Source organism: Melospiza melodia, chromosome 7 (genome assembly GCF_035770615.1).
Source record: "Melospiza melodia melodia isolate bMelMel2 chromosome 7, bMelMel2.pri, whole genome shotgun sequence".
In the NCBI taxonomy this organism is placed as follows: Eukaryota; Metazoa; Chordata; class Aves; order Passeriformes; family Passerellidae; genus Melospiza; species Melospiza melodia.
Window position 1 is genome coordinate 25,926,934 of NC_086200.1, and position 16,059 is coordinate 25,942,992.

Consider the following 16,059-nt stretch of genomic DNA (forward strand, 5'->3'; position numbering starts at 1 on the left):
TCAGTAATGTATTTTTCTTAATTCCTAAATATTTTAGATAAAGGAATAGGGTCTTGTACGCACCATATATAATAAAACACAAAATTACATGTTATTGCCCAAAATTCTTTATCGTGTAAAGTCTGAAAATGGTGCCACTTGAGTTTGCTGGGAAATATGAAGCAGCTCTGCACTGGGCATAGCTTGAAACACCACATACCATTTACTGTCAGTCTATACAAACTTATAGGTGAAGATAATTTGAAACAAGAGTTTGAAGAGCTGCTTAAGGGGCAAATAAATGACTAATACTAATTTGTGTCTTAGGATACTGACTAAGGTCAGAAAGACTTGGAAAAAAGCCCACTAGATTGATGCATATCAATTTGAAAAACAAAATCAAAACAATCAGAACAAACATCCCCCCCCCCCCAACAAAATACCCAAATACCAAATACATAAATAAAGAGGTGGTGCTTGATTTGCTAGTCAACACTCTACAGAATCTACAGAACAATCATATGTCACTTCTGGGTCTTCATTATACTCATTGAATCCCTTTTTCCCATGCTGACATATGAATGGAATTGCATTTCTAAGACAATATACTCCACTATAAGCGACTCCTCTGCTCAAACACATACATGCAAAATTCTCTTTAACTTTCTTCTGAAAGTCTATAACTTCTGTTTAACTTTCATACCTTAAATGTAGGCAGGCGAATTGTTTTCAACATGTAAAGACAGAAAGCAATTCCTAAAGCATCTTGCAGAACCCAGGCCCACCTTAAAAAGAGAAAAGTAACATTTTTGCAGGAAACAGCAGGAAAAACAGACCAAGCCTTGTCCTCACTAAGGGGCAAGGGACAAAGAAAAAACCCTTTTATTCAAAGTACTTGCTTGAAATCGACATTGTTGTCAGCATGAGTTTGCAAATGGGAAGTTGTTTTTCATCAACCTGATAACCTTCCACAAAGAAGTGCCTGGGAGATGAGGGAAGACCTGTTGATTGTCTATCTAGACTTCAGTAAGGCTTTCCACTGACAATCTTCCATAAAATCCTCACAGAGAAACTGAGGAAGTACTAGCTGAATGAGCAGTGAGGTGGACTGAAAACTGGCTGCATGAGGTCAGTGGATACCAAAGTGGGAAGTGCTGGGGTCCTTTGTCCTCTATATAGGTGTGGGACATGCACCCTTGTGTGCTGAGGGAAATTTACAGCTGGGCCTGGTTTTCAATTGTGTTTTGCAAGTTGAGTATAGAAGTGCTCTTTGCTTTACTCTCAATTGCTAGGGCTAAAAACAAGTAGGATCTGACAAAAACAAACTAAAGTTTCCCAAAAATTGCTATGGTCTAGGTACAATGACAGATGGTGCTGTTGGATCAATACATGGGTACTTGCTGATGGAGCTCTTGCAGGAAACACTCAGGCCCACATCAGCTCTCATGCAGAAAATGGATTTCCTAGTCCTAAATACTTTGGAACATTTCTATAGTACTGCTGTACTCCTCAGTCTCATACTTATCTCTCTAAAGGGTCTTTTAGAGTTGATGAATCCTGGATTTGAGTTCTGTCATTGATTGGTCCACACAGAACACAGATCCCACAAAAGCACTGGCATGCATTCAAAGCACAAGTCAGAAATCTTTGATATCATCAACAGAAACACAGCCAGCATTTCAGTTCCAATACTGAACCCCCAAGAGATGAACCAAGAAGATGAACACAACCTGTATATATGGGAAAACTGGAATATCTGGGAGTGAGGTAAGAGGTAAAAAATCCCAAACAAAAACAAAACCACAACACTCTGTAAAAGATCCACCTCTAACAAAAGTGGTAAGAACCTGCTACAATTAGGTACTATAGCAACACTGGGTGTAGAGAATTACTGACTAGTACAAGAAAGCTGAGAGAAACTAAAGATCTGACAATCTTACCAGTTCTTATTCTCATGAAGACATAAGTTTGACAACTTGTGTCCAACTTTCCATATCACTTCTGAAAAGCTGTCTTAAGTCAAAGAGATCGGAATACTGACTGAGACTCAGAGAAATGCAAGCTTAACAAGAGACAGTTTTCTGTAATTTAAATGAACAAGAAAAAGATGAAGTACCTAAGGAACAACTAAGAATTTCTGCATGTCTCTATTTTTTTTTCCTGTCATTCCTAATTTCTGGATACATGTAGACTTCTGTGGATGCCAGTTATTTATACTATAAAGTGTATTACAATTTTTAGCACAGATCACTTACTGATCTTCATTTCTGAAGATTCCCCAGACTACGCTGACAGAGATACAAAACACTGCCAGGAGCAACATCCGGACCTGGGGACGCTTGTGAAAATATGGCAAGTTGTTGTCTGGGATTCTGAAAAACAATCACACCAAAGCTACAGTTGTCTATGTATATAGCCTCTTCCTTTATCAACACTTTGAAGCATGAAGCCACCTTTTAAACCCCACACCTACCCAAAAGTATAAAAATCTAAGTTTCCCTATTAAAAGTTTGAAATTTGCCACATACCTACACTTTCCCAAGGGGAATCTTCTTACAAAGGGAGACAGACAGCTGTAAAGACCAATCGAGGCAGCCAGGCAGAATATTCCTATTATAACATAGACTGAGGGGAAAAAAAGTATTAAGTCCAAGTAGGATAAGGCAAGAAATGCATTTTGCATATCCTCCTGACTGAATAAAGAACAGATAGTCAGTAAGACTAAATGAGAAATAAGGCTTGCATTTCAACAGTGAAAGATAAATACAGAGACTTCAAATGATTGATTAGATTTGTGCTCTTTAAGTATCTAATTCTAGCTCCTTTTACTCAGGTGTACTTTATGCAATACCTACTTAAAGTAAAAAACCTCTATCCTAATCTTCTTAAGTAAGTCATAAGCCTCAAAGGCAACCTATGGTGAAGCATTTATCTTCTCTTTATGAGTACACAAGAGCATTATAAGGAACTGTTAAAGTCACTAAGTAGCAAAATGAATCAATACAAATGGGATGGATGCATGTTTCACTACTTCCACAAAAATATGAAGAAGCAATAGGCTCTCATGTTTTGTCAATCTGGTAAGTGATCAGTAGAAAATTATAATCTTTATAAAGATAAAAAAATGATCCTTGTCTTGACTTCCAACTGAACAATAATAGAGAGAAATAATAGGTCTGAGAACACCTTTAACAAAAATAAAAGGTGGAAAATACTAAGTCTGTATCTACTTAATAGTCTTTAATGTTTGAAAGAAGCTTTATGATCGACCTCACAAAAAGAAGGATCAGAATCTACTCAGTGAGTTTTCTTACAGTATTTTAAATCATATTGGGATGAAGACACATGACAGAAGAGAGATGTTTCATTATTATTTTCATAATAAAGTGTACATTGAATGATGTCAGCCTTGTGATATTGAAGATGTATCAATACAAATACAACCTTAAGAGTACCTAAGTGGTCATAGAAGAAATAAAGGAGGACGAGCATTGAGCAGCACATCACCACAAACACACAGATCATGATGGGAGTCACATCCACTGTTTCATCATCATGTTTCTCTGCCCCGTCATCACGCTTGTGCTTCATGTATCTCCTGAAAGAGTAAAATGGCCACCATCAGTTCATTCCTTATGCAACAAAATACACAAGGATGCTGAATCTTCAGCAAAAAACCACAAGGGGTTGAAACAACACCAGTGCCTGCTTTGATTCCCACTCAAGTCAGTAGGGCACTGTATTTTCCATGGAGGTATGAACATCAGCTGTAACACAAATGCATAAACCAGTAACTGCTGTGTTAACTTATCTAGAGAACTATTTCATTTGCTAAAACTCAACTGAATCTTGAAAGCTACCACAGAATAATTTGTTAACTTCAGAAGAAATCCTTGAATCAGGTTGTGTACACAAAATAAATGTTAAAATTAGTGTGGGACAATGACCGCCTTCTCCCAATCCCACTTGCTGCCAAAAAGTAACCATAAAACTTCATTTAAAAGTTGGTAACAAACACAGCATATATGAGCCATCCAATCAATTTGGTTTGCCCTGTAGCAGTAAAAGCAAATTTTATTATTTTTTTACAAAGCATTTATGTGGTGAATTTTTGCAAAAGGGAAGCCTATTACTTAATCATTTTCTTTCTGAGCTTTTCAAATTTTTGGTCTTTTAACATGGCAAAATCCTAAAAAAATCGACAGGCAATTTAAACTCTAATGATTTCCTACAGTGACCAAACCAATGCAAGGCTCAGGGCCTTTTAAACATCACATCAGCATTTTCCCTAGAGTCTCCTAACCTCACCAGCAGAGCTGCCAGGTGATGCTTACATAAACACCACCTTTTTTTTTTTTTGTTCTGTGAAAAATACAGGAAAACTGGTATACTGCATTTAGTTACTCACTTTTTCACATCTCTGCTTCCTGCCCAGTAGCCTCCAATTGCAACAGTCCCCACAGCCATGACAAAGATAATCACCATGTTGTAGTCCAGCACAGGTTCATTTGGTGCATACATTGCTCCTTTCACTGAGCTGCCAAAACTCTGCGGAGGTAACTACAAGTTAGGAAGGACATCCAAAAATCCACCTTAGCAAAGGTTCACTTACCTAATTTTCACTAAGCAACCTCAGAATCAGGCTTTGTTATAAACACATAAGAGCCATCTATTGGCTCTTCTGTTAGTGATATTTATTTCCAGCATCATGCTGCATTTTGATTTTATTCCAAAGATGAGAAATAACCTCCCAAGAGATTTTTTTTTTCCAAAACACAATAATGCAGTCTTCATGAATACACTCTCTACATATTCAAAACTCTTAAGGCAGACTTAATACTGTTGAGCAGTGATTCATTTACATGAGATAATATAAATGAGAGCTTTTAGTATCGAGTTTACCTTGCCAATATCTAACATATCAGTATAGCTAAGCAGAGCCACAGGAATATCAATCTCTTCATACTGGCTCCTATTACCTCCAGGAGGAACCTGAAAGACAGTTAAGACCAGGTAAGAATATGTTTATTTCTGCAAATACTTCTACTGCTTCAAAAGGGTTAAAGTTGCAAATTCTGTTCTGGCTAATTTGAAAAATACTCTAGAAGGGAACTGAGTGACAGCAAACACTCAAAAGTCAAAATATATGCCTGCTCCCAGTAAAACAGAAGTAATGTAAGACTGTAACAGCAAAATGAAGCAACCAAATTTCAAGCAGCTTTTTTGCACATCAGGGTCACAGGTTTATGACTGATGTGTGCCTCTAGTTTTGACCAAGACTCAAACCTACTAATTTTATTTTCAAAACTACTAATTTTACAAAATACATGCTGTGGCTGCTCCAGCTGAATCTAAAGCACTAGATTCAGTGTGGTAGTATGATAGAGTCACAAACCAACCTCATCCTTTCACTCCAGTTTCATTTGGAACAAGGATAATCCTGAACCCTTAAACTGAATTTCACATGAGCTCCGTGCCAACCCTTCCTGCTGAAATGAGGATTCTTGTTTCATTCCTTCTTCCATCAGATGTATGGTTTCCACACATAACCATGCAACATATGTACATGCAGGAACACACATGCATTATTTACTTTGAAGAGGAACATCAAATACCAGCAATGTGCACCGAAGACAAGACAATATCTAGCATCAGAGGAGTATCAGCAGCATAGGAAGATAAAAGCAACTTACCAGTCTCTCTCTACTAACAATCAGCAGCCCACGGGCCCCATTTATCTGAGCAAGCCTCACTTTCTCATAGAAGGTGCAATTTCCTCGCATCACCATGGGGATTTGATTATTAAATCCTCCATGAGGTACATCAGAAGGAGAACACAAAACAGATGCTGTCTGATCCTGCAGTTGCAGCAGTGACTGAAAAAAAGAAATTAGTTAAATACATATATATAACATAAAATAATAAAAGAAGTCAAGAGCAGAAGCCAGAGTTTCTAAAGAGTAATTTAAAACCTTCTACTAATGGAGTGGTAGACTATTCTCAGAGCAAAATGAAAGCTGAAACAATGCAGTCTTCTCTATTATGTGGGGACCTGCCTTGTTTTACCTTATTGTACAGAATTCTGCTGGTAATAAAATTTGGGATATGACCTTCACTTGCATTTATTTTCTTCAGCATTGCTGCTGTTCTGATGCACACAGCCAGGATGTGGGAGGAGTACAGCAAGGTTTTATCTTTGCTGGGGTAGCAGAATGGCAGGCTGGGATGATAGAGAGTATGAACAGCTAGAAAACAAAACAGGCTGGGGAAAAGTACAGAAGCATATGGAATAAACTTCCATCTTGAAACCTACTGTATCCAGTGACCTGAGATTTTGCATCCCAAGTACTTGAATACTGGATTCTAAGCTACTTCTCTCACTTGTGATCCAGAGACATTGCAAGCCTGTCCCAATTCCTTAATTTTGCCCTTCCTCAGACCCAAAGGCATCTAATCTGGTGTGTTTCTACAAGAACATCTCAAAGACACTTCAAGGTTTTAGAAATAACACTGGCATGAATTGTTCCTTGCAAAATCTAAACAAGCACTAGCATCTTTGCCCAGTTCTATTTGCAAGTTACCAGAAAACTGCAATTATCTACCAGACACCCAAGCTGTGCTAAGAGAAGCAGGTCTCAGCCCTTGCTGAGGTGAGCTGTCAGATTTGAGAAGAGTCAAGGTAAAGTTTTAACCTGACAAACTGGAACAGTTTGTATTAAAAATCCACAGGTACAGCATACAATACCTGTGCAATGGACTCTACAGTTTTAGGAGGGAAAGGGAAGTGTCAGGTTGTCAGGAGCTTCTGCCTTATTCAGAAAACTGCTGTCTCCAGCCTGACCTCTGGAGACAGTGAAATGCTCCAACCCACACTCCTGGCCAGGCAAGATTCAGAGCACAGAGCACAACACAAATGCAGAGTGAGCTCAGAGTGCTGCACTGCACAGCCTCAGTTAATGAACTGTACTGCTGCAGGACTGAAGGAGGAGGAGCAAGAATGTGAAAGAAGGGAAAAGCAGGAAAGAACCAAGGAAGGAGACAGGGACAGGCAAGGGATGTAGCATACACTACCCAAGCCTGTGCAAGCTTTCTGGACTGTACTGGCTCCTGCAGAGCTACTGAGATATGAATCTAGTGAAGTTTTAGGAGACTGATTTAAACAAGGTGTCCAGAGTACAGTCTCACAAGTACCACAGTCAGTCATGCATGTGCTGATTCACATTACACAGTCAGGGCAACTGCAAGAATTTATCAGCTGAGTCTATACAAGGCAAAGACAACTATTGATGTATCTAGGGACTAATCTACATGCGCAATAAACCCACCAGAAGTAACTGAGACTTGCCTACACACTGGTAAGGAACTCTAATAATTCTGTGGGGCTCATTCAAAGTGTGTTTGCTGATTTCATCATTCAGTGCCAGTAACTTTGTCTCACAGAAAACAGTGAAGAATTTACTCCATTTTCAGCTCATACAGCTTTGAATAATGCAGCAAAAGCTTGACATAGTTTATGACTACCTAATATTACACTTTACACTGAGAAAGCACTAAAGGCCACAGTCACCATATAAGAAAAGCCATGTGATATCTTCTTGTACCAGGCTGACTACAAAAACTCCTTTGCAAGCCCAGGTATGTGCCATTTGAATTTCATTGATCACACCATTGAAAAGGAGTATTTTTGTTTTGAACAGTAACAGTCATTATCTCTGCACAATGCCTGGAAATGAACATTGCCATCCTAGCACTGCCCAGTGATCTTAGGAGATAAAACACTTTCTAGGCAGAACAAACAAAGCGGTTGCTTCAAATTCTACTAATCCAACTAAAAAAATCAGAAGTTTCCTTGTAACAAAGGCATTTCTATACATTTTTTGTCATTAGTTAGCTAGGTACTTACAGCTTTACCCAGATCATGTGGCAAATGGGCCCACTGAGAGTTGAAGAGAATACAGTAGTCTTTTCCTTTGCTGCTCCCCTTCTCTGAAAGGACATGTACCATCCCATACTCACAGTACACCTGAAAATGTAACAAAAATTTCACAAGAACTTTAGGTTACATAAAATGTCAGAAGTGAAGGGAGTAACTTGCTGTTGACTGGCCTGCTTTGTATTTTTAAAGAAAAACAAGAGTCTAAAAAGTTTCCATATCTGTGCAGGGAGTACAGTGGAATTTGTTATTATTTCCATCATGCTTCAAAGAAAGACTTTAGCTACATTAGGCAGATTCCCTCCTACACAGCAATTGGCCAAAGAATCAGATGAAACAATACTGGATGTGTTTAAAGAAAAAAGACTGAACCCAACAAACAAAAAAGCCAACCTCAAACAACACTGGTGCACATATAGATATAACCACAGCATTTCATGATTTTATGAATAAGATACCAACTCCTGAAAGTACAGCCTGAAATAATGATCAATTCTAAATTTGTCTCACTCCAAAACTCAACCTTGGACACCTTAGCTGAAGATGTGGCAAGACCCCAAAGCAGCAGCAGCTCTTTTTGTGTCCTGGGTAGTACACAAAGTCTACCTACTGCATGTATTTATCACTGCTTCAATGACCAGTTGTCACTGTTGTCAAAACTCCAATGACGTCTGCAACAACGTAGGTAGTGAGATTACATATCTAATATTTATAATTAAAGGCCTGTCCTGGGTCTGGCTGGGATGGAGTTAAGTTTTCTTTATAGCAGCTGATGGTGCAGTGCTTTAGTTTTGTGCCCAAAACAATGCTGATAACAAACTAATGTTTTAGCATTGCTGCACAGTGAGCAGTGTCAAGGCCTTCTCTGTTTCTCACCCTGTTCACCTGGTGAAGAGATGCCCAAGAGGTTTGCAAGGGGTCACAACCAGGCAGATGATTCAACAAAGAGATATTCCATACCCATAGCATTTCATGTTCATTTTTATAAAGAGGTTAGCTATCTTTTGCATCATGTACATGTTAGAATTCTCCTGAAGAACTCACGGAAACTGAGATAACAGAACCCAGATCCTGTAGTAACATGGAGTAAGAGAACAAGAATTACAGCAAAAAATAAAATTAGTAACATGCAGCAAATCTACCAGTTTTAGACATCTCAGTTGTGATACACAGTATGTAACTTGCTCGTTCAGTGAATTGCTTACACTACACCTAACTGCAAGATGTGCTGATTTTAGCACAAATATTTTCAGCTTCCCATCCCTGCAAAAAAAAAAAAACAAACAAACAAAAAAAAACCAAACCAAAAAAACAAACCAACAAACAAACAAACAAAAAAACCCCCCACAGCCAACACAGTAATTTCCTCATTATTTTGGTTAGGTCAGATTGTACCAGGCCATTTCCCAGCAAAACTGGAAGATCTGGGGGCTTTCAAGTAGGTACTAGCAAACACATCCTTAACACAGATGTTTACACAAATCTCATTCTTCATGATGAGGTCTGTTCTTTTAAACATCTGCCCCTATCCTTCCCTTCCCTGTGTATAGTGACACAATTTTGTGAGTACTAGGTATATTCCTCATCTTCCATCCAAAAAGCTGAACCTAAATCATCTATAAGAGTATATATATATATATATATATATACACACACATAAAGTACTTTTGTCTGTTTGTACCCCAAGTCCTAGGAGATTAGTTTACCCAGGGAATCAGGAAGACAAAATAACAGTGGAAATATGTACAACTCCCCTAACACTAGTGGTAGTTTCCTTTAATTACTGTTGATTTCATTCTTGTATTAACTGAGTCAAAATAATTTTAAATCCTCCCTGATCTTGGAAATGGTTAAGAAACACAAAGTGTATGATGAGGTCTGTTTGTAGTGTTCTAAGGATGCTGAAATAATCCTCCTGGCCATTTCTGAGTGGCAAACAGGTCCCTTGCAGTGCTTCTCTCTCTGACAAGAGGCTCTTGTCCTTGCTTGAACAAGAAGGCATCAGAGCATCATCACTTTACCAATCAGCCATCAAGTCTACAGGACACTTGCTCCTCAGAGCAGCAACACAGGGATTGCAGGCTCTGTCTTGGGAGGACTGTCAGGCACCATCTCCACTCATTGAAAAAGAGTAAATCAGAAGCGTCTTTCCTTTATACAAAATACTGAACATCAGCTCCTCAGTGTGAAGTTTGCTTATATGCATTCTGTGGCCATCTGGTCAGGTTTGAACATCAACACATTAAAAATTCAATTTCAGATTAAGATCTGACCAGCTGCTGCAAAAAGATTTTAATGCTTCACATACAAATGTAGTGCTCAGAAAGCAGGAAAAAACCTAACTTTAAAAATGTAATTCAATTATACAAACCCAGAGCAATGCTTCTTTTTGAAGGAGAGTCTTGTTGATCTTCAGTTGCTGCTTTAGAGCCTCACAGTGCTCTTACAGAGCAATTTCAATGTTCAAGAAGTGCTGTCTGGTAATAGATTACAAAAGGATGATGCTGAGAGCAAATGCAAATCATATCTGTATTTTAGCTTCATACAAGCTACTAGATAGTCAGGAAAAAGTTGACCGCATATTAAATGCAGCAGTCTCAAAACACTATTTCAGCTCACTGATTTGGAAATCCAGTCTGAAGGAACACCAGACACTGTCAATGTGACTGGATTCTTCCTCTTATCATTTTTGTGTTCCCAGAGCATTTGTTTCCTATTGTAATGGGAAGCTTCTCCATTTTATTGAGGACATTCACTAATCCTTGCTAGCACTTAGCACTTGGAAGTTGCAAAAAACCCAAAATACACCAACCAACCAAAATGCCCTTAAACCAAACAAACAAGCCCCCTCCCCACACAACCATCTTATCTTTCTACCATCCCCCTTTGTGTCATACTCCTCTCATACCCACACATCCAATTCCTTCCTTTCCATTCTTCCTTCTCTCTTTCTCTTGTCCAGCACTCAAGCAAAACTGAAGTCATTGGCTGAAGATATGTTTAACTGGTCTATTGCTCTGCTTTAGCTTTCCCCAAGGAAATCACTTTGTGCCTACCAGAACTGATGAAACTTTGTTCAGGAGATAAATATAACATCATATCCCTAACCATCGCTGCTACTAATTAGAACATTGTGACAGACTAATTTGTCAACATCTAGTTTAACATTCCTAACCTAAACACACCAATGATATGATAATTATGCAGTTACACTCTTACAAATACACCTAACACATCTGTTTCTTCATGTAGCAGCCGAGCAACAAGATGCTAAAGATGACTGGAGTCAGCAAAAATGTTGTATCTTAACGTGCTTGTTCAAAAATCCATTAAAACAATCCATCAGATTTATTTCTCCCTCTTTATTTCAAACCCTACTACACAGAAATTACCATGCATCCCTAGGAGACACTCAGGGTAAAAAGATGTTTTTTTGAAAACTTTTGAGAATTACAGAATGGTTTAGGTTAGAAGGGACTTTTAAAGGTCACCTTGTCCAAATCCCTGGCAATGGGCTGGGAAATTGTCAAGCAGACCAAACCTTGTTCAACCTGGCCTTGAACACTTTCAGGGATGGGACACCCACCTCTTCTCTGGACACAGTGAGGAGTTGTGTGTTTTACTAGTATTTTACACTGTGCCAGTTTTTACCACCTGCATTGTAAATCACTCTTTAACACACACAGTGTGCCCAGAGGCAATGATGGCATTCTGCTGCAAGATGTCAGCAAAGCAGTAAAGAAACGTCATTGTAAAAATACACAGGAGGTAGAGATTTTTATATTTAGCTCTTCTGCATATAAATGGTCTTTGTTAACATATGCAGCAACTTTTTCCCTTTTTTATAACATGAGTGCTAACTCAGTCCTTTAGAGGCAATGACATTTGTCCTGAAGCATGCTGATAGGGGAGGTCACACCGATTAGCTCAATGCAGATTTAAGCCACTTGAGCACAGTGCAAGTTTCCAAGAGATCTGTGCAGAAAGACAGGCACTACTGTGCATATGCTGTGAGGAAACAAGAACTCATATCTCAGGTATCCAACCATAGCACCTAAACAACAGAAACAAATAATTTAGAAAAATAACCTGTACTTATTATCTTGAATTTGATTTTGAAGAGTAACAAATAACAGAGATGCAAATACAGTCACACACAAAAGACAAGAACAAAAGAATGTTCCCTGCTTATTGTACGTGGTCTAACTGGGCTTAGATAAACAAACAAAACATGGAGGATTTTAGCTTTGAATATTACATGTACAATTCCCTCCAAAATCTTCAGGCAGTTTTGTAGGAGCTCTCCCATAATTGAACAGCTTTATGCATATGGGAAACAATCAGGCTGTACAGTTAAAAGTTTCACATCTATGAAATATATGGCACACACCTTTAGAATGAGACTAAGTATAGGGTGTGTTGCTACATTTCTGTGGAGATAAGCATTACTGGAACTCAGGAATAATTCCTAAAAGGCACCCGCGAGGCAGTTATACACAATTTTGCTTTCTGAGCCATTTAATGGATGTTCTTCAAAGAAATATTAAGGGAGTAAAAGGTTCCTAATGTGAAATGCTCAAAACATTTTAGAAGCTATGTGGATTTGTGTTCCAAAGGCCAAATGAAAGTCAAGTGTGAGAGGAATTAAATGCAATAAGAGCGGGGCTAAAAGCAGAAGAGGGAACACAAGAGTTTTAGAAACTCAGTAGAGAACATAATCTGTGGATAATGTGGATTAACAGACATTTTTACAAAGCTATTATCACTTAGAAGCAAAGCATGGTTCTGAAGTTTGTTCTTATCCACTTTCATGCATCCAGGTTTGTTTTTATTCATGTCAGTAGGTATGAGACAACAAAAGTTCAAGCAGTGCTGCTGATGCACTGGCATAGATATTTATGATGATTCCTTACTCCTAGAGACCACTTCATATCCTAAATTAACCCAGGAGAAAATATCATCTCCTGTGCAATCCTATATAATGTGCCTACAACACCAAAGGGTCTTTTCAAAGTGTTTGGATATCAAGTCCAGCCTTTTTCCAACACAGAAAACAACAGCTGCTGTGACAATAAGGTATATTATAATACTTGCATCTTATTGATCCTGTGGCTTACAAAGCACACAATAGTGTATAATTAACACAAAAGAAAGTGTTTTCTATAAAGCTGCAAAACTGGAAAGGGTTTTCACACAACAGAAATGTAAAATCTGAGGGCAGAATTTAACAGAAGAGCTAATCTAATGTTCACGGTAATAGAAGGGCATACTTGTTAACTCTAAATCTCATCAGGACCTTCCACAGACCAATGCATAAAAGAGAAGAATGCTCCCCAGTTTATCTGCTGTGCAAGTTTTTTTAGGTGAATTAATGTAGCTCAGAGGCAAGCACTGGACTTGCAAGTTAAATTATAGAAGAAGGCAGAGAGGAAGAATTCAGTTCACCAGTATTTCAAGAAACTTCAGTGTGTGTGACTGAGCCAACCCAATGTCTGTCTTGTTTGTTCCTCCCTGCCTCTGGCCCCACACTCACTCATGTCCCATACACCTTTCCTGCTTTCAGCAGCTCTATTAACTGACCTAGCCACTCATATCTCAAGAGAGATTTCACAGACACTGGGAGCTGTGTTCCTTGAAGAAGGAACGAATGAGCTATCCTCCTCTTAGAGTAGGTACCATGTCTGAGTTCCCAGGAGCTGGAGTCATTCTTTCCCATGAACTGCACTGATCCATCTGGAGACCAGCAACAGCAGGCAGCAAAGCTGCCACAAATAAGACACTCCTTCAACAAACACAGAGCAGAGAGCTATGTATTCATAATGCAATGATTCCAGGAGACTTAAATTGTCAGCCACCACCATAATGCAGAATTTCAGACAGACTTTCCAATTCTTTGGACCCATATCAGAGTGCCCTAATTTAAAATACAAACCAATCACCTCAATTCAACATATTCTGCTGAAAGCTGCTATAGTGAAGGCCAGCTAGATCCAACACACTTGCTGCAGATCATGTTGCTATGTTCGTCACTAGTCAAAGGCTCACATATCTGCTGTTGTTACAGGAAACTGAGGGGTAACAATACCTGGGAAGAACGGGAATTTAAATGAAATGTGAGAACTCAAATACCAAAGCAAGATCTAAGTGCAGATTGTACTTGGATCTATAAGATCACACCACTCTTAAAGTGTTCCCAGATAAGGACCCAGATTTGGAAGAGCCATACTTCAGTAGCCAGGCTGATCCTTCTCCCTAAATCAGAAGATAGAAGCAAATGTGGACACTACCTCCTCTTGCCCCAGGGAAAACAAAAAAAACCAAAACATTTCTATTATCCTGTTTCAAAGAGGGAGACAAAGGTATATGCTCACTAAGGCAAGAGTAAAGCACTGAGAATGAGTACAGCTGGCACAAAGAAAACCCACACAGCAGCTCCTGACAACAGCTGTCAGCTCTGTCCCCTGGAATGACTGCAGCCATCAGTCACAGGGGTACCAAACCAGGACAAGTGCAGCAGAGCACTCTTCTCTGCCTCACACTAAGGAGGATGTGCTACTCAAGCCACCCCACCAAGTCCAAGCACAAGAGATGCAGAAGTTATGCACAATACAAGGTATTCAAGCAAATTTTTAAAACACCAGCTTGGCTAACAGAAACATATTGGCAGCACACAGTACATCCACTTTTCACTGCAGCAGCAGGACTGCTTCAGTACCCTGGCCAATCTGCCCAAGCTTATTCAAATACATTAACACTTCCACTGCACAAATATACCAAATGTTTACAGACAGGAATGTGCTGCAATGCATGGAGCTGAACGTAAGACCTCCAAGTACCCACTGGTGGACTATCCACCCACTGTCCTTCTGCACTGCCATATGCTCACCTTCCCCAAACTGATGGGTCAAACTGACTCCGTGCCAGTGTTTGACTCATTCTTGTTAATTCGTTAATTAAATCTTATTAATTTGTTGGGACTACACTGGCACTACCAGTCCCTGCAAAGCATCAGTGGAGATGACAAAATGCATGGGGCATGCAAGAGCATAATGAACACATAATGAAGGTAAGGATAATGGATGCAAAAAGGGAATGATACAGAAATAAAGAAGATAGCTGACAACCAGACTACTCTGTAACTAAAGGTTATTGGCAAGGAAACAGTAAGGAGACAGAGGCAGAAGCAGGAAAAATTAGAGTTCCATGTTACAATGTTACACCAATAATATTCAAGAAGCCATAATACACTCCAAATTACCTAACAAACAGTCAAGAAGCTTAAATGACACATTAAATGACGTTTCAAAATTTTCAGAACACAAAACACCAAACTTAAAAGGCAAAAGCTATATACCATGCAATGCAATTGCTAGAAATCCACTCTCTCCTGTATGAGGATTACATGCCTAGTTTGTCACACCCTTAGAACGTATCCCACAAAATAATTAATATTTTAGTAATGACAATCAATACAAGACCCGAGGCAGACAACAGAGTCAGGGTCAGCAGAAATCCCTTCTTTTCTGCTGAACGCTTCCTCTCAGGGAGTTTGTCAGTGAGGATAAAGCCAGAGCCGTCACTGCGGGGATCTGGCCCGGGGGCTCGGCTGCGCTTCCCTCCCTGGGGCTGCCTGGCGAGGATGCTGGGCTGGGCCCACGGGTGCCCGAAGTTTTAGGAACTACGAGCAAAACGCTAGTTACTAAAGGAAGCACAAAAAGGCCTCAAACAACCCCAGACCCACAGATGTATCAATACTGCCAGATCGCGGAGGGCAGGGCCGGCAGCCCCATGCGCTCCGCTGCCTTCCTGCGGCCACGGCTCGGCCCCGGCCCGCTGCGGGGCGGCTGCAGCACCTCCGAGCGCCCACGGGAGGCGGCTCCGGGCTCGGACGCGCCGCACAGCCCGCCGGGGCCCGGCTGCGCCCGGGGCCGCTCCCCGCCCTCAGCCGGGCTGGGCGCGTAGCTCGGGCAGCGCACGGCCCGGCACGGCCACTGACCTGCGGCAGCAGATGCAGGAACAGCCAGAGGCGGAGCGGGGCCGGCCGCGCCGCCATGCCGGGCCTGCCGCGCCGCCACCGCTTTGTTCCGACCTGGGCCGGGCCGGACCCTTCCGCACCGGGCACCGAGAGCCCGCCCCGGACGTCCCGC

The 16,059-nt window shown here is 40.3% G+C and overlaps 1 protein-coding gene across 3 annotated transcripts in view; it reads right to left on the reverse strand.

Annotated features, from left to right (window-relative positions):
* SPPL2B (signal peptide peptidase like 2B) overlaps nucleotides 1-15,983 on the reverse strand; it is a 31,124-nt gene extending 15,141 nt beyond the window's left edge. Inside the window, exons 1-9 of one of the 3 annotated variants that reach the window (XM_063160766.1) lie at nucleotides 15,909-15,983; nucleotides 7,883-8,002; nucleotides 5,673-5,855; nucleotides 4,882-4,971; nucleotides 4,388-4,527; nucleotides 3,435-3,577; nucleotides 2,508-2,604; nucleotides 2,235-2,351; nucleotides 683-764 (exon numbers count right to left, since the gene is read on the reverse strand). In XM_063160766.1, the coding sequence (XP_063016836.1) occupies nucleotides 683-764; nucleotides 2,235-2,351; nucleotides 2,508-2,604; nucleotides 3,435-3,577; nucleotides 4,388-4,527; nucleotides 4,882-4,971; nucleotides 5,673-5,855; nucleotides 7,883-8,002; nucleotides 15,909-15,965 (1,029 nt within the window). In that variant the 5' untranslated portion in view covers nucleotides 15,966-15,983. Of the gene's footprint in view, nucleotides 1-682; nucleotides 765-2,234; nucleotides 2,352-2,507; nucleotides 2,605-3,434; nucleotides 3,578-4,387; nucleotides 4,528-4,881; nucleotides 4,972-5,672; nucleotides 5,856-7,882; nucleotides 8,003-8,788; nucleotides 8,913-15,908 lie in introns of those variants that run through there. The other 2 variants (XM_063160765.1, XM_063160767.1) reach the window with 2 other exon arrangements.
* Nucleotides 15,984-16,059: the final 76 nt, after the last annotated feature.